Source organism: Mastacembelus armatus, chromosome 15 (assembly GCF_900324485.2).
Source record: "Mastacembelus armatus chromosome 15, fMasArm1.2, whole genome shotgun sequence".
NCBI lineage: Eukaryota > Metazoa > Chordata > Actinopteri > Synbranchiformes > Mastacembelidae > Mastacembelus > Mastacembelus armatus.
In genome coordinates this window covers 14,269,715-14,288,866 of record NC_046647.1, presented here as the reverse complement: position 1 = coordinate 14,288,866, position 19,152 = coordinate 14,269,715, and the positions used below count along the sequence as shown (strand labels likewise).

At 39.3% G+C, this 19,152-nt stretch overlaps 2 protein-coding genes across 6 annotated transcripts in view; both read right to left on the bottom strand.

Moving 5' to 3' along the window:
* fmn2a (formin 2a) overlaps positions 1-7,570 on the bottom strand; it is a 33,076-nt gene extending 25,506 nt beyond the window's left edge. Inside the window, exons 1-3 of the mRNA XM_026309609.1 lie at positions 7,551-7,570; positions 4,378-6,641; positions 1,969-2,132 (exon numbers count right to left, since the gene is read on the bottom strand). Of these exons, the coding sequence (XP_026165394.1) occupies positions 1,969-2,132; positions 4,378-6,598 (2,385 nt within the window). The 5' untranslated portion in view covers positions 6,599-6,641; positions 7,551-7,570. The remainder of the gene's footprint in view (positions 1-1,968; positions 2,133-4,377; positions 6,642-7,550) is intronic.
* A 2,274-nt stretch (positions 7,571-9,844) lies between these two features.
* The window catches only part of chrm3a (cholinergic receptor, muscarinic 3a), a 64,860-nt gene continuing 55,552 nt past the window's right edge, over positions 9,845-19,152 (bottom strand). For 2 of the 5 annotated variants that reach the window (XM_026310106.1, XM_026310107.1), the window contains 2 exons: positions 12,879-13,016; positions 9,845-12,745 (listed from right to left, as the gene is read on the bottom strand). In XM_026310106.1, the coding sequence (XP_026165891.1) occupies positions 11,042-12,745; positions 12,879-13,013 (1,839 nt within the window). In that variant the 5' untranslated portion in view covers positions 13,014-13,016 and the 3' untranslated portion in view covers positions 9,845-11,041. Of the gene's footprint in view, positions 13,017-13,863; positions 13,926-19,152 lie in introns of those variants that run through there. The other 3 variants (XM_026310105.1, XM_026310104.1, XR_003295869.1) reach the window with 2 other exon arrangements.

Sequence of the window (19,152 nt, the reverse complement as noted above, 5' to 3'; positions counted from 1 at the left end):
TGCTCTGCCAAGCGAAAACAGGATGACAGTTGATTTATACAGTTCTTATTACAAACTCCATTTCTGGACAGAATGACGGTGAGGGAGTATTTCATTTCAGACAGTATGCAGAAAAAAAAAAAAAAAATTTGTTCACTCCAGCAAAAAAAAAAAAAAGCAGCAATGAAACTGGAGACAATGCCATATTTAGCTAGCAAAGGGGAGTACAAATAGAAGATGAGAAATAATGAAATAATAGAAAAGTAAGATGGATAAAGAAGACAAAGCGGATCCAGTTAGTGATTAATTTCAAGATGGAATTTAACTGTAAAAGGAAAAGCATATAAAGGGCTGGGAGATTAAAGGGGTTTAAGTGAAAATGTTTCAGCAAAGCAAAGACAGACTGTGATGATTTATTTTAATAGGGAGATTAGCTGTAAGATAGAAAGCAATGACACAGATCTGTACTCAATAGCAACAGAAAGGTTGTTTTTGTTCAAGCTGAATAATGCAGGATCCCAGGCCAAGCCAAGAGAGTGGGGACAAAAAAAAAAAAAAAAAACAGCCTGGAGATTCTGTCTAATCCTGAAATGGTGAGCTTTTTGCTGGGGAAGAGCAGCCTGAGCCCAAGGCACGTGGATTTGTTATATAACATGGTCAGCAGATGGTCTATGCAAGCACAGCTGTGTGTGTGTGTGTGTGTGTGTATTTGGTAGTGACAGTGCTGAGTGTGTGAGAGACTGCCATTAATCGAGCCATGCAAAGAAACGCCTGAACATGTATGGTGTCTCGAGCTGTCATTTTGGTATAAACGATTTCACATCTTATGCAACTGTGACTGTTGGCAGAAATGTACATAAAAATAAAGTGCTCTGCATTTGTGGTCTATTGTAACGTACCACAGAAGCTGGTTGAAAGATTTCTATACAACTGCTTCAGACCATGTATGGTCTGCTGACTAATATCGCTCGTCTGTGTGTGCCTTTACTGTAGTTCTTCTCTGCAGCAGCATGCAAACTTTATGTGCATGAGTATGTGCAGTTTAAGTCCATACATGTCTGTCAGTGGGTTGCATTGTGCATGTTGGTATAAAACAGAAAATATGACCACACAGTAGCAGCAATGCTTTGAGCTGAATATAAATGTCAGCATGCTAACATGCTCACAATGACAATGTTCATCTGTTAATATTTACTGTGATCATCATCATCATAGGTTAGCGTGCTAGCAGGCTCAAAGATGTGTTATAACTAGCACAAAAAACACAGCAAAGGCCGATAATTACATCAAGAATTTACAAGGTTTCAGTCATAAGAAATGGACAAATTAAAATTTTGACCTGATGACAGCATTAGATAAAAAGTCAAGGTGGTCACCAAAGTCAGTATAATTTCTTCTCTGGGGCCCATGTATAATACATCATAACGAATAGTGGAGTGCTAGAAACTGCCATCTGTACAATCAGACTCCAAGCATGAGTAAAAATTAATGATAAAAGAGATGGGATTGTGACAAGATTAGGTCTAGCCTGAGAAAAGCATTACTGGAATGGAGAATTAACTATTCATTTAATAAACCTCCATATAGTAACCCTGGCTACATGCATCACAGCTCTTCAGATAATGAAATGCCTCAGGTGAAACGGGAGAAAAAAAAAACAAACAAAAAAAAAAAACAATGTATAAGCTTTGTATGACTCAGTGACAGTTGCTGACTGCAAATCACTTTGTGCTACATTCTTCAAGTATGTATCACAATTTAGTGATGTTTAATCACATTTGTCACTGTGGTGCTACAGTAACTGGCTTTTGACCTTTGTTTTTAACACTAAAACTTGCACGACAATAGAAAATGAATGGCATCTGAGAATGTCTGTATAGTAGACAAAACCTCAGCAAGTCAGCTCAGCTTTGGGCCAGGCTGATGTAGGGTGGCACATGTCATTTTAGTAAAACAAGAAGGATGAGACAATGAAGTGAAAGTTCTTACATTAAAGACCACTGAGACCGTGCTGTCACCATGGAGTTCTGCAGCATTACCACTAAAGGGGTGCAGCAGACCCTGGACCAAGATTCGGTGACACAGTTCTTTAGCCTCCTCCTCTCTAGACCCATCTCCATGATGCATGCACAGCCTGTCCAATAAAGCGCGACCTGACAACAGAAGTGAGAAAAAGCATGAAGTTCTGAATAAAAAAAAAAAAAAAAAAAAAAAAGGAAAAAAAAAAAAAAAACTTCCTATGTTGAAAACCATATTGAGATAAATTCTGAACTTATTTTTATGCTCTTTATTTTTAGATATATGAAAGTGTTGAAGAGAGCTCTCAGTTTCAGATGTGATAATTAAACACCTCCATGTGTCAACTTTGTTCACACTATTTCCATGTTAACTGTGCACTGCAAAGAATAAATACTAAATGATAATAAAAATACAAGTGATTATGCACTATTAATCTAAAAAAAAAAAATATCACCCAAAGCATTATTTTCATTGCAAAATAATAGATGAACAATGTGGCTAGAAAAAAAAAAAAAAAAAAAAAGTGTCTTCAGAAATCAGAAAGAGAAAATACATGGTCTAACCTCATGGTGTAGCTGTAGGGCTTGTTAAGTCTACATTTAAATACAACCAAAAACACTATTTTGGTAAGTAGTCAAAGAAGAAATACTTTATCACAGAACCACAGTAAGGAAAAAGTAAATTCAAGCTCTAAAAAACATTGTAGAAATTTGTCAAGATGTCAAAACTCCAGACACTGTCTGATAAAGAATCACACTTCTTGATAATGGCAGGAGCAGCAGTGATCATTAGGGACTGGAAAGATACTGACTTTGTGACATCAACTGATAATGTATAAGAAAACACTGTTCAGAACATCCAACACACTGTGTAGTTCGTGGTAAATGTGTTTGACTAGCTTGATTTCCCCCCCCCCAAAATCATGTGATTCAGGAGACAACACAACATGAATGACGCTAGTCGCATGACTCATGGTCCTGTGGACATTGACTTTAGTGCTTTGTGTTTGACAAACACTGATTAAGGCCAATGATGTTTTGTGTTTTGACATAATTTACAGGCCAAGGCAGAATCTTCAAGACACATATTTGTAATGGGTTCAAATCAGAGTGAAAACATAAGTATTTAATCCAGAATTTTGCTCTAAATCTCCAGCAATGTGCTGTCAGTTGTTTGATCAGTTTTTTCTTACTTTTGTCTTTCCACTCCCTGCTAAGGGCCAAAGTGACCTGGAAAACTAGATTAGCTGATTGGTATCACATGCAGTGCTGAATTAGTGAGTGACAGTGATTAAATAGCCAGGACACAAAACTACAACAGGAGGCTATGTCCTATAAAGATGAAATGTCAGGAAGGCCAAATATTAACAATAACGGGAATTTGAATTACAGTGTACCTCTATTTCCTGCCTGATGAAATGGGAATGGACCTCATATCGTGACTTATTTTTGTCATGCAGATAAACTGTCACTTGGGTTTAGCATCAACAAGTGTGCAGTGTGTATGAGTGTGTATCTAAATCAGTAGAATCGGAGCTTTGCCCAGGGCGGATGGCAGTGTTGTCATTCAGCCCTCTGATTTATGAGCACAAGTGCAGACAGTGGAGAGCAGCTGAGCTCATGAGGCACCATAACAGGGAGGAAGACAGCGTGGCATTGTTTTATGAGAAGGAGGTGTTTCCTCTAAAAATACTTTTTTATATATATATATATATATATATAAATAAACACCCACACTGTGTTATCATGGTTCCTGGTTTTCATGAGCTACTGTGCTTTTCAGTTATAAATATGGTATTTTCGCTGAGGTAATTTGAATAATGTGATAATTTGTAAGTCATTAGAATTTAAAAATAGTAAGCAACTCATTATTTGACAATGCTGTTGCATAATAACCTAATCTCAAATGTGGATAGGGGTTGCATTAAACACTTAACTCCTGTTTGAGCAAGATTTGCTGAAATCTTGTGAGTTAAGGTTCACAGGCAGGGGAAGTAAAAAGGTATCAAGAAAGTAAGGCAGACCAACACAGTCAGAAAGACTTTATTCTTAATCCTCTCTTCTTTTCCTCTCCATTCATTACTGCCTCTTGAACAGACCTCCTGGTTTATACTCAATATATGCCTCATATTCCTGTATCATCCAGTGGGTTCAAAAGTCAAAATGCGATTCCTGCTTCATGCAGTCAAGCAACTTTTTTTTTTTTTCTTTTAAACCAAATTAGTCACATCTATAGTTCAAAGTTAGTGCTAGCATCTAGCCACTACTACTAGCATCATAATGCCAATCATAATTTATGTTTTATTAATAGTCTTCTATATTTGTTCTCATTGAAATTTGTGTGGCAACTGTTTGGTTATCTGGTTCATATGATACTCACCAGAGAAGACATCCAGGTAGGGTAGTGTAGTTGTGGAGGTCTGCCATCCATAACATGCTCTCCTAGAGCCCAGCGTCCAGTAAGCGGAACCTGTATAACTCCTCTGTGGTGTCTCCTGCTCGGGGACTTTGACTCCACCGCCCCTCGTTTTTAGCTCATCCAGCTCTGGGGACCAGTCTGCAGACACACTTATGGGCCCAGTAATGGAGCAAGACCGCTGCTTACGTATCCCAAATGGCTGAGACCCATTGGACTCCACAGAAGAAATGGTGGCATCAGTTTTCCTGGGAATATGGGGACTGGTAATGGGTGAGCCAATTGGAGAGCTGAGCTGCCTGGTGGTGGTCTTAACATAGGAAGGGTGGACTGGTGGGTAGAGTTTGACAGTGGAGGAGGAACTAGAGGACGTCCGTCTAGGTGCTGAAACTGAGGAGCTATCTGTTTTTAATTGGCTAACAGACATACTACTCTTCCTCCTTTGCAGGGACAGGAAGCCCCACCTCCCAGTTTCCTTTTCCTCTTCCATCTCCATAGAGAGGTCTGTGCTGCTCACACTTTTATGAGCGCCCATTGACCCTGCTCCTGCCACCACAAGATTTGAGCAAACACATGGTGCACACATGATTTTGTTCTCTACTGCCAGGTTACCTTGACTGTGCTGGGAGAGCAGAACCGGGCTCTCCAGGCCATCCTGGGGCTCCTCAGCACTCTCATATGAGGTTGTGGTGGCTGTAGTGTCAGGGAAGCTATATGTGCTGTTTGTCTTTAGGAAAAGACTACCACTACTCCTGTCTGTGTCTGGGGCTGAAGATGGTGGCCCACTGTCACTCAGGGACCCTGGACCTGATGAATTGCTTGATATGGGTAGATCATGACTTTCGTTCTCAAATTTCTTATATGCAGTGCTTAGTTCTTCAGCTACATTTTCACTATCAACACATGGACAGAAAAGACCCCTATCTAGATTAAATAGCTGATGAGACATTACCTTCTCAGGGGCTCTGTTTCCCTCAGTGGCCACCCCTCCAGTCACCATTTCCAGTACTCGGTCACCGGCTACACATTGCTCTCTTATCGCCTGCTGAATGTCAGAGAGCAGGTCTTCATTTTCAGCTGCTGCTGAGTGAAAACTGTAGAGGTCAGCATCCGACCCCGAGCTTGTCTTCCGGCCAGTCTCATCCAGCATAGAGTGGTGACTATCTCCAGTCAAAAGCCTTGGCTCTGCCTCCACATCTGATGGTGTGCCCATCTCATCGGCTCTCAGGTTTGCCTCTCCCCCGGCCTTGAGCTCAGCTTTGCCAGATTGTGCTGACCTTCCATCTTCCAACATGTCATCTTTAGACAACCCTTTTGTCTTGGATAAACTCTTCTTGATCTTCATACCAGAAAAGACAGAACTCTTTGACTCTGACTTGCATTTCTTCTTACCCCTATGCTCTCCTCCTTTACTTGTCTTATTATGGGACTTTTTAGATTTTTTGTCCACTTGCCTCTCATCAATATTACCATCACAGGAGACATCCCCTGCTGCTCCACCACTTCCTCCTCCTTTCTTCTGCTTTGTCTCCTGGTTTCCCATGTTCTTGAGCAGGCGGACCCCCTTAGCTAACAGGCCGTGCTGCTGGGGTCGAGGCTGGGCATGCTGGGCTTTTTCCTGGACTGCTACTGATGCTGGTCCTCTGTTGGTCAGAGCCCTTTCAGAGCTGTCTAATCCCTGCTGTCTGCCCACCAGAGTTAGAGGCAGCTGTGAGGATGATGCTGCCTCCCCCAGTGCCACTGATGCTGATGATGAAAGGAGGAGGAGACTGGCACTGACAGCCGCGGGCTCGCTACCGCTCCCTCCTCGCTCTACCCCCCTCCCCAGCACAGCCTCTCTCATGCTCTGATCCTTCCTCTCTTTTTGCCCCTCCTTTCTATCCCCATCTGCTCCTGCACACTCGGCTGTCTTGCATAACGGGCTGCTAGTCGAGCGAGCAAGGCGCTGATGCTCTGCAGTGTGCTGCCCTTGTCCATTTTCAACTGAAGGGGGAAGAAATTGCTTAGGATGCAGCTGCTGATGCTCAAAAATGCACTGTTGTTGCTGGTGTTGGTTAAGGAGGGAGTGCTGTTGTTTACGGAGGAGGTTTGTAACACTGCTCTTCCTCCTGCCTTTGAAAGTGGTAGTGAAGAAACTCTCTTTCAGAAAAGGCACTTGGGTCTCCACTGTATTAATAGTCTGCATCCTAACCACTGTGGTGTCATCCAGAGGAAATGATCTACAGAGGCTGAAGTAAAAATAAAAAAAGTTAAAATCACATGGATTCATTAGGTATTTAATGATAATATGCTGTTAGTGGCGTTATGAGATAGAAGATAAAACTGAGTGCAACCTCACATAAGAAGTCTTACTTTGCCATGCAGTGTGTACATTTTTTGTAAATGGTAATCATAAATGGAGTTGTCATGTTTCTTTGGGTAAGAGGTCAAATCCATCACAGACCATTTTTCAGAATGTCCAAATCACTTGACATACATTTGGAATTTGCAGACATGGCCATCTGGCTTCATCATGAATGGATTGAAGAGCTAGAGATTAATGTCACTGCTGGTGATGGCCAGAGTGAAATTAACTTTCTTAATTACAATGCAGCCAAATTTAAGAGTGACTTAGTTGATCTACAGAAAATTAAATGGCTAAAACCAATAATCCAAAAAATTGGCAGATTTCACCTGTAATGTAGAAAAACAGATTGTACCACAATAACTTCATGTCAAAACAGAATGCTTCAAACTATCATGTGAAAAGACTTGTCCGATTAATGTCTCTGAATGGCTACTCTACAGTCAAGTCAAGCATTTTAATGTTTCAAAAAGCCTAGAAATAACTGTTTCTAACTTTGAGTCAGATGTAAGTGGTTTAAACAAATATTTATGCAAATAAATGATTAAAACTACACACAAAACATGTCATGTTACAGTATCTTGACACAAGAGTCCCAATTAAAATGCTTTGAAAATTAAAGTTTCTTACTTCAAAAAATGTTGTGATCTGTTTTTATTAAAACCAACACACACTGTATAATCACTTTACAGAATGAGTTTAATTAGTCCAATTAAATAGTAGATGAAAGAGAAAAAAAACTGTGAAAGCCTCTGGAAATGTTTAAAAGTGTATAACAAAAAAAACAGCGTACTTGCCTGAGTGGCGAGTTCTCCTCAGTGGTTCAGAATTAACTGAAGGAAACAACACAAATGGGTGTTTGTCTTTGCCTATGAGCCGCTCCTTAGCCATGGGTCACATGAAGTTGGTATTTTCCTCATCACATGTCTGCTCTCCCTGGCCATGTCCCATTAGCACTGTCTGACACTCCCCTAACTAACTTCATTAGGCCTCATCATAGAAACAAACAGCGCAACAGTCAAAAACCACTCGTTTATTCAGTTTCTGTTTACCATCAGACACTTCTTACCAAAGTTGCAGTATCAGACAATGAAACAGGATTAGATTTAACACCATACACTACATCAAACAGATCAGTATTTTTGTACTTCTAGTTTGGTACATCTTGTTGCTATTTTTAAGTCCATCCCACCAATCAACAAATGAGTTTCAGCTGTGTCTTCCCACCAAACACTGTGACCTTAACCTGCAAGTTGAACAACCACAGATTATTGTGTAGAGTGGACACAGCAGAAGACAATTCAATTACATGCAAAAGGCTAAGTTAAAGAAAAAACCCCCACAAAAGAAAAGTGAAAGAAAAAGACGTCCACTCTTACCACAGATCTGCATAAATCCACAGGTGTTTCTGTCAGTCCTTCCACTCTGGGGATATTTTATGAAGCAGCTTTATTTAGCTGGACAACTTTGAGTAAAAATGTAATTCCTTCTACTATCCAAGGCCACAAACCTAAGGGAGTACTGGGTTTAATGAGAAATTTCAGACTCTTGAAATGATTCAAACACTGAATGGTGGAGAAAAACACTTTATAGAAAAACATGCAGGAGTTGCTGATTTGGTCTTGAGTCAAGGTACCTTAAATGCTCATAGATATAAATGAGTTTTGAGATATTAATGAATACACATCTAGACAAGGTTTGAGTAGCAGGAAATGAATTCTACAGCTTTATAATGACCCCACCCTGCTAAAATATTATGGTCATACTTATCAAAGATGCTGCTGGTCCTCTCAAAACAATGGGCTGGCCACAACAGAGTCTGGACTTCAGTATGATTAAATATGTTCTGGTTGATTCTGTAGATTAAAAAGGGCAATAATCCAAAATGAGAGGTTCTTACAAGTTGCGTGTAAAAATATTGCAGCACATTGAATCAAAAACAAGATTTCTAGAAACAGTAGCCACAATAACAGTTAAAAAACAATAAACATGTTCAAACACACACATAACAGTGGCCCTCTTTGTTGATACTACTACTACTACTACTAAAATAATATTAATAAAGATAATAACCATAAGACCTCTGGTCTCCGCCTATTGTACCTTGTGTTAGTGGAAAAAGTCTTAGGACCTGTAAAAGGACTACAGGTTATTTAGGAGAACACTGTTTACATTCTAACACTGGTGGCACAGTGCAGGCTTTAGATATCCATTTTCCAAAATATAAAAAAGACACTCACCCAGCCTCCATTACACATTGGTGAAATGCCTCAAATTTGTGTACTTGACTGAGGTGGGGACAGGTCTCGGATGTGAAAAAGAAGGTGAAGAGGAGCAAGCACTCAATAAAATTAATTCATTTTAAGTGAACCCATGAATAAAGGTAAATACAAATTTAAAATACAGAAATGACACAATCTTGGCACAAAAAACATGTTTTCTCTTCTGTTTTTGTTTATTGATTTAATATATGAGTATGATTGGCATACCTGAAATGTAACAAAATGTTTGTGTTTACCATTTTTGGTAGTTTACATTCCCAATACTTAAGTACAAAAATCTCATATTTTAATGAACGTATTATAATGCTAGAGCACATTGTGTTGAAAGCAGATAAAATATCCACTAGTGACAGACATATTTGACAGATATTTTGAAACATCTATTTTCTACATAATACAAAAGTCATGTATGACCATTGCATCCAACATAAACCAACATACCCATTCTTCAGTTGTCATAATAGAGGTTATTCTTTGCTTTCACTGCCTATTTCACAATATTTATATTGAAACATATGGTTGTGGTAATACTGTAAAAAACATCTACATAAGATAAGAATAACATAATGTGCATTACAAATTGGTATTAAAATAATTTCTTGCTTTTTGTTGGTATGTGGTGTTGCCACACTTTCTGTATAGAATAACCTGATGCACTGTAGGCTATCAGCTATCAGTGATTGTGTCTATTTGTTTTATCATGACAAATATATGTAACTTTAAATTAAACCAACAAGTATAGGCCACTTCATGAAACCAAATAGACATAATGTATAAATAATTAGTGCACAATTATGTGAAAATGTGTAATTTCATCTTCCCACTGGCACAATGTGATTTTGACATGGTATTGTAGTTGGACTCACCATGAAATACCTCAAACAACAGATCTTTCTCAAACCACTAGAGGCTGCCATTGCTCTATTGTATCAAAGAGCAGTGGCCTCTTACAAAAAGTTCCTTAGAAATGTAAAAGATACTGTAAAATCAAACACACATCTTTATAAACAAATATCTTTGTGTGTGCAATCACTGTGTATCAAGTCAGAAATATTCAAATGTACACAAACAGAATATTGTCCTTGTATAATCAATAGTCTTGACAGAAAACCGCAAGTACATAAAACACAACCAATGTACTTATTGTCTCCACCATATAAACCACAACAATCACATTGAACACAACAGCAGTTCACTGACTGTGGTGTCACACAGAATATTCACAACTCAGTTCATCAGAAGAATCATTTTTAGACTGGCTCAAAAGAATATCTAGAAAACCAAAGATGAATATCACAAAGTAACAGATCTTGTGACTGAAAGTAAGGGCACAATTTAAGATGATATTATATTCCATCAGACAGGAAAACTATATCCATGTAGAAAGGCAATATACACAATTTGATAAAAACACATGCCACTCAAGAGGATGGCAAGTCAAGCCAGAACAATGTAGAAGCCTGTGAATACAAAATAGTTTTTGTCCCGGTTTTCATCGACATATTACAGATACATAGTTTTGTTTGAAATGCAAAACCACTCTGCACATTACAGATCAACCTACCCACAGAGAGAAATGATAAGAAACGTGAATCCCCAACCCCGTGACAAAGATATCCTCTCCCCTTTTGTCAATTGCACTTCAGTAATTCTCCTGCAATGCATTTTAAAGCCCTTTCTATTACTTTCCATTCCTTTTTCTCTCAGCTATCCTAGCGTGAAATGGTAAAGCATTCTTCAAGGACAGAGGGAAAGCTTTCATCTCTGGACCCAAACATATACAACCCTTCATGCATTCACACAGCTTTGCTAAATGGATGCACCAACACAAATACAAACCTCAAGACCACTACATAGGATTGTTGTGTTTGACAAACCAGCAGAGAAACGCCTTAAGGATCCAAAATAGCCCACAGACACAACTATGTAGATGCTTCTTCCGCTTCCTTGTCCTATGTTAAATCTTCTGATTTTGCTACCAACCATTCCAATTTTCTGTCCTTTATGTGGACTCCTGGGGAATCTTCCTATGGAAGACCACTGACTGTCTCTGCTGGAACTGCTGTTTCCTCCTTTTTTTCTGGTCCCAGCGGCACAGCAGTATCATCTTAAACGTTGTACGGAAAGTCTTGTTGCACAGGGCGTAGCACATGGGGTTGACTGTGCTGTTGACATAGCACAACCAGTACCCTACGGCCCACAGGGTCTCTGGGATGCAACCTTTACAGAAGGCATTGATCAGCACCATGATGTTGTAAGGTGTCCATGTGATGATGAAAGCAAAGAGAATGGCACTGAGAGTTTGAGCTGCCTTCTTTTCTTTTACTAATGACATGCGCTTCCTCTTTGTGATTTGAGTCCGAGCTCGGGCTGCGAAACGCTTTGCCAGAGCTGCCTCTTTGAATGACATTGGGACAGAGGGGGATTTGGTGGCTATACTTGTGGTACCATCAGTAGCAGTGTAAGTGGTTGTTGGGGGACCATCCAGAGAGCCTTGATTAGTGGTAGCCTGGATTGTAGGCACTGACCTAATCTTGCGTGAACATAAGCGTTGATGGAAGCTATTTTCTGAACTGTTTGTTCCATCAGGGGTAGTGGTGGCAATGGTATTGGTGACGACTGTTGAAAGACGGTCTCGGTTATACTCCGCTCCCCTCAGGGGATCTTCCTCTGAGGCTGCATCCAGATCCTCACATGAAGTGAGTTGGGAGTTGACAGCAGCCTTTATACCAGGCAGGCTGAGAACAATGGAGAAAATAGCATGGCTCTGGGAAATCATCTCTCTGCCCCCACAGTCTTCATCTTCTGAAGACCCAGAGTGGTCCAACGAAACTGCAGCATCATTGTTGTTCCAGCTGTCGCTGCTGCTCTGGTCTGGATCACCTTCCCCCTGTCGAATACTACCAGGTCTCCAAGAACGAACTCCAGACCAGCAGTGGAAGCGGCCAAACAGCCCACGACATGTGCTCTTTCTCTTGGACAACCTTGTCAGCTCATAGCTGCTGCAACTTCTAGAACTTCCTGTCTGATGGACAAAACGGGCTCTCTCTGTGCCACTATTCCCACCTCTTCCTCCAATCCCACCACGACATCCTGAACCCTGCAATCCTGCTAACTCTTTTGAACGGTTCTGGGTCTCCTTGTAAATGCGCCAGTACAGAACACTCATTATTGTCACAGGCAGGTAGAAAGCAGCCATGGCTGTGCAAAAAGTTATGGTGGGCTCTGACAGGAACTGAATGTAGCATTGATCTGCGGGTACTGTTCTTTTACCCTCAAAATACTGCCATAGCAGGATAGCAGGGGCCCAAAGTACAAGAGAAACAAACCAGGCAAGGCCAATCATGATGCCAGCTCGCTTTGTGGTCCGTTTGGCCCGGTAGGTCAAAGGTCTGGTGATTGAAAAATAGCGGTCAAAGCTGATGACCAGTAGGTTCATCACTGATGCATTGCTGGCTACATAGTCTATAGCCAGCCACAGGTCACAGGCCCAGTTGCCCATGGCCCAGTAGCCCATCACAAGATAGGCTGTGTATAGGTTCATGGAGATAACACCTATAATGAGGTCAGCCACAGCCAAGCTCAACAGGAAGTAGTTATTGACTGTCTTTAGCTGGCGATTAACCTTGAAAGATACCACTACCAGAATGTTGCCAATGATGGTGACCAGTGAAAGCATGCCTGTTAGCAAGACAATAAGCACAACCTGCCACACAGGGTGGCCACCCAACGGATCAAGCTGTGAGGTTCCATTTCCATTTTGAGATTCTGAGGTGAGGTTTAGAAGATTGCTGGTGGAAGAGGAATTATCATCTAGGGAATTCACATTAAAAACAAACCAGTGGGTTCCTCCAGTTCCTCTTTGGTGGAGGGCATTGGATTGTGGGTAGTCTCCGGTTACTGGTGGTGAAGCATTGGCAGTCAGGAAGAGACCAGGGTTGGTGCTGTTGGAGTTCATTTTTATGTCCTGGCATATTCTAAAGACAAGAGACAGAAAGACAGAATAATGAGGTACCTGTAGGAAGGTCTAGAGAATGGGAGGGGAAAGGGACTTGGCACAAAAAGAGAAGTAGAAAGTAGAAATAGAATGAAATGGAGAAGGGTTGCCATTCCTATTCATATCCAGTAGGTGAGGCTAGAAACCTACTCTACTAAGCTGGGTTAAGCAAAGTTGTTTTGGTCTAGTTTGTCTTTCCTGTTAAACAGTCACCCATAACTTAATTGTAGGTGAGCTATATGGAGACAGTAAAAGTATTTGAAGCCGCATATTGAATTACACCTTGACATCTGAATCAATACAGCTAGACAGCCAATACTTTCAGTGAGAGAGAATGACTGCAATCAACAGCTGTTTCTTATGACACCCAGTAAATTGCAAAGACATTTCATTTACACACGGGTAATGTATTTTCCCAGAGTCGCCTAGTCTGTAAGGATGACTGTGTTAGGATTGAGTACTGCATAACATGTAGCATTGGACAGGGGTGGTTTCCTCCTGTCAGATCAGCTGAGCTGGTGATCTTTATTCAGCATTTAAAACTGTAGTCTTGTGTCACCTCTAGTCTGAGTTTGTTAACCTGTTAAACACATACAGACAAAGAAAAATAGAAAAATATAAGTCAAAACCTGAAAAGGTGAATGATGCCATTGCCATTGCTGGTGACACTATAATATTAGGTAGAGATTATGAATTGATTTGCAGAAGAAAAAAAAGGAAAACAAATGGAACAGAAGAATCTCCCCAAAACCTTGAGTGTCAGTTTGAAAAAGCAAATTTATGATGCTTGCTAATTAAGTCTCCAGATTTGATTGTGTTCCACATGCCTTTGAAGAAAGACAAGACTGGAGACGGACTTCAGGCGGAGAAAACCGTGCAGAGACAAAACCTAAGGAAAGAGAGAAAATAGCAATACAAGAAGCTAATAGTGGCATGAGTAAAGTGGTATTTTTGTTGTTTAATCAATTGATTTAGAAAATAGAACAAACAGAAGATGTTGCTGTCTGCGTGATTCAGTTCTTGATAATTGGATAAGATGAGGAACTGCAATTTTGTGAGGCAGCATGTCCAGTCCAATTCAAGTGTTTCTGTGCAATCATTTACAATTGCAGTGGTGTTTGGTATTCACGTGTGTACATGTGTGTTGCAGGCAACAAGACATACAAACAAACATAGTAAACTGAGGATAGGTTTTCTGTGAAAAAAATGTGTTGTATGGCAATGTTTATGTTTGTTATCATGCAGAAAGCTTGAGTGTATAAATTTGACAACTATCATTCTACATGTCAATGGAATATTATGAATCTGATTTATGTGGTTTATGTGGATATGGGAATGGAGTAGGGTAACTTAGTTCATTTATATACCACAAATTAAATTTGTTCTTTATGTGCACTCATTTTCAAGGTCTGTTTAGTGTGAATGTCATTATGTGCTTTCAAATATGACAAAAGTGGTTGCAATGTGATTTGTTTATTGTAGCCATCATTACTCTAATTTGGATTCATTTAAAATCTATGGTGACTGCAGAGAGCGCAGCACACCAGCCTGTGCTTTCTTTTCATTGTGAAAGCCATGAACATGCTGTTCTTTCGCTGATGTTTATGACAATGGCTCATTTTAAACCTCTCACTAGCTTAAACAATTCTGTGTTAAAGGAACAAACAATAACCAGTTACCACTGGGGACACTCCATTTAAACAAATAGAATGATGATACAATACAATACATGTGCTGATAAAGACATGTGAGCACAACTGTAGCAGTCTCATGCTGTATAAAACCACAATGACACACACTCTTTCATCCCAAAGGGAGAGGTTCTAAAGCTAAGTGCTGCACCTGTGCCTTGATATAATCTCAGACCTCCCACAGAGCTGTTAAAGAATCCCAGTAGCCAACAGAGACTCGTATATGCTTGTGACACTGAGCCCACACTGCTACTACAATCATCAGGAGACTCCCTGCTATCCCCACTGCAGACACATATTACTGAGTCCGTGTGCATACATAACAAGCATGTTTTCACATGTCACACATGCACTGTCTCTGTTAAATGAGCATGCACAGTCATATTCAGTACATGTGTGTTTGAAAAAAAAAAAAATATATATATTAAACCTCATGTGGTAATGAATTACAGCATGTGAAAAATAAAACCAGATGTAGATGGGCACTAATAAAAAATTAAACAACTACAAATTGAGCATGCAACACCAATGCCCACAACAACAAATGTAAAAAACTGCACATTTATAATAGACAGTAAACTTAAAAGCCTGTTAAGAAAACAAAGTCTACTTTTATATCTTCACACAATAAACTGTAGAGAGAATGTGAGATAGCAATGAGTGTTAAAAACCTTTTAATTGGCTTACAAAATGGCAAATGGCAAAATGTGTCTGTAAGAAGATAAGTGCATAAACAGTACGGAAATCGTTCTTTAATCTGCTACTTTGACTTGCTGTAAACACGAAGGAGGGGAAGATAAAATTAGAAAAACAATGAATGAAGTTTAAGGAAAAGAGAAAAATCAGACAAATGAAGTGTCCTGGCTGGTGAATAACATTTTAATTCAGAAACAATACACTGATATGACTTTATATATATATATATATATACATATATATGTATATATATACATATATATATATATATATATATATATATATATATATACACACATATATATATATATATATATATATATATATATATATATATATATACATACATATATATATATACATACATATATATATATATACATACATATATATATATATATACACATATATATATATATATATATATATATATATATATATATATATATATATATATACATACATATATATATATATATATATATATATATATATATATATATATATATACATATATATATATATATATATATATATATATATATATATATAAGCAGTCTATACACACACACACACACATACATAATGATAAATTTAAACAACACTGGCTTGACCACAGCAGAATTATTTATACAAGTAACATTAAGGTTTGTTGTTGCCACAAATTGCAATGGCTCACTGCCATATATTTATTTACATCTGTAATCTCCTGGGAGCAGAAAGCATTGGCACAGCAGAGCTAGAGAGGTTTGTTTATTGTTTGTTTTCAACTAACATTGGACTAATCAAGCTTTTTCAGGTAAAAAAAAAAATCAAAGCGGGAGATAACATCCTTTTTCAACATGTGTGGCCCAGCTAGATCTCTGACAACCAGCTGCTATTGCAGTGAAGACAATCCAGTGTCTATTGTTCTGTAAGTACATGTTAAGCCTTGTATCTTAACTTTGACTCCCAAGCACGTAGGTATGATATTTTCAGGTGCACAGAGAGATCAATAGTCATTTACACTGTTGCAACAAAACGTGTTCCGTGACATTTTTAAGCATTTGTCAAGGTAACGCTGGACTGTGCAATCCGGGTTGGGTCCACAAATCCATCTAAATGACTGTGTGACTAATACACAGCCACTTCAGGTTTCTAACCACAGGTTTATATAGATATAGTGTCATGGTGGTTTATTCAACAGTGTGTCTGGATTATAAGAAAGTAAAGAATATTATTTTTTTATTGTGGCCTAGTCAAAGATTTTACAGTTTGTTCCCCCATCGCTCATGTAGCACCTTATATAATGTGCACTTCTGCTCTGGAGCCAAGCTGGAGACATCTTAAGGCATACAGGTTTTAATAGTTTATTATATCAGAGCATTATTGTAAAAACAACTGAGGCATAAGCAGCTTGGAGACAACAAAGGTTACTGCCAAACAAAGAAGAAACACTCAGCCACAAACAAATAAATAAATAAAAAACAAAACAAAAAAAAAAACATTCTCGCTCTGCGGGCTGAGAAAAAGTAATCAGCAATTGGAGGGCTAGATTGGACTGACAAAACTAAAATGTCAGGCATTAGCGATTCCAAGAGAGCAACTACAGACTAAATGCATACATATTTAGTCGACCCAGCAGATGCAAGCAATGACTTTGTAATTACCATCACTGGCTGGGCAGTGCTGCATTGTCATGCACTATGCAGATTGCTTTCTGTGGCAAGAGGGCAGACAGCAAGAGTAGGAGAAACTCAGGACTTCAAACAGTAGTACAATAACCCTGCATTACAAGCAACAACCTTCTGTTTAATCTCATAAAGCTGTGTTATTTTGAAAACAATCCAGTAAATGGTGTCAGTAAAGCCTCTGCTATTCTTCAAGGTTGGATGATGCGGCTTTACACAGAGTCAAAGCAGTCACAGATATACCACGCCTATTCCAGGCTGTGGAATAAGTGATAAAAGGTGGTGAGGTTGCTTGTTTCAAGGTGAAATGTGATCAGGCAAGCAGTGCCACAACAGTGACTGCTGCTGGTGTTATCGATTTCCATCTATTGAGCAATGCAGCCTCAATGGTAAGCATATCCTGGAGTAGACAAACTCTGACTCAGAAGCTTTATCTTACATTTGCAAATACTGAACCAACAAGCTCTATAGCATTATAGTGTTTGGTGGAACCTCTTCAGCCACAGACTGAATTCAAAACCTTAACTGAATAGAGGCAGGGATAATGAACACTGAGGCTTATGACAATCCTGCTAAAATGATAAAAAAATCTTTTTTTTCTAGTTTTTTCTATGAGTGTACCTGTATTATTGCACTGTAGATACCATATTCCTGTAAAGATATAAGATAGATATGTAGTGCTAGTGTTGGCCCTGTCCTCTATAGTTACACAGGATAAGCTGAATCTATCACAAGCTGGTGAATATGGGGTCGCTGCCAGAAGATGGTGGCAAGGGTTGTGAAACAGCGCAATGCCATCTGTCAGGTAGTCACAGCTGATAAGAACAAGCATTTAGTGCCTACTTGGCAGGAGATGGACTTGCTGGAGTCCAAGAGTTTTTCTCTAAGGCGACTCCTAAAGTTCACAGATTTTCAGTCATGCAACTCTTAAGTGAGTGTTTTATAATGTGAAGATTTTACAGCACCTCCTGCAAACAAAACCTGCAGATGGTGGCACAGCTCACAAAGGACATCGAGCATCATGGTCTGTTTCAGTGAGAAATACGGCAAAAGATCAGTTGCTGGACAAGTAATCGCTGGTGGAGCCACACTTCAAGTCACAACAGCAGCAAGACTGATGCCTGCAAAACATGGGCAGGTCTGATAGTGGCGTCTGACCACGACCCACGCAGATCAAAAGCAGTTAGAAGAAAGCTGTGGAAGAGGAGACAGCTCTACCTGCCAAAACATACAGACAGTTAGACGCTACTCAGCTTGTTTTAAAAACAATCTTCTATAAGTGCTTTCAATTTGTGAATCCTGTTGCCAGTTCAATCTGACAGAAATTCAGTGGAGAAAGTGCAAGTGCAATTGTGTAAGTGTGAATTCCTCTCCACTATATATAACAAAGTTTTTATGCACAGTAAAAATTCTAATCACTTGAAAGTAACTTAAAAAAACACCCTTTGGGTTTTCCAGTTTTAAGTTTCATGCTTCTTGTGGTGTGTGACATGGTATCTAGCGAAGAAAAAACCAAACCCCAACTACTTCTGAGTTAAGGCATCACCTACTGTTCTTTCCTGGACTACATGCATCATAAGTCCAATAACACTGGAAAAATTATGGAGCAAAAATGTCTCTTTTGACACATTTGCTTTGTTCTTGAAACTAACATGACATTTAGACTGGGGAACAGCTACATCTGCTAACATCCTGCTTCTATTTCAGACATGTTGATCCCTACAGCTGTCTCTAAGCATACACGTTCACGTTTGGGTTTTGTTCAAGTGCTTGTCATACTTACCAAGAATTCTGCAATTACTGGGTAAGGACATGTTCAACTTCACATACGTCCCTGTAATTTATGGAAGGCATCTGAAAGGCCCAATCTTGTACACTTTAAGTGCAATTGACAAGAAATGCCCCACTCAAAGGCAGCCAAGCGCTCCTTCCTTATCACAAACAGTGTGCTAGAGGTTCCCTGAAACCCGGGTAGCAAACATTACACAATGTCGTAAAGAGATAAGGTAAATTAAAAAGCCAGAAAAATAATGGTGAGCTTGTTGCACTCACTGAACAG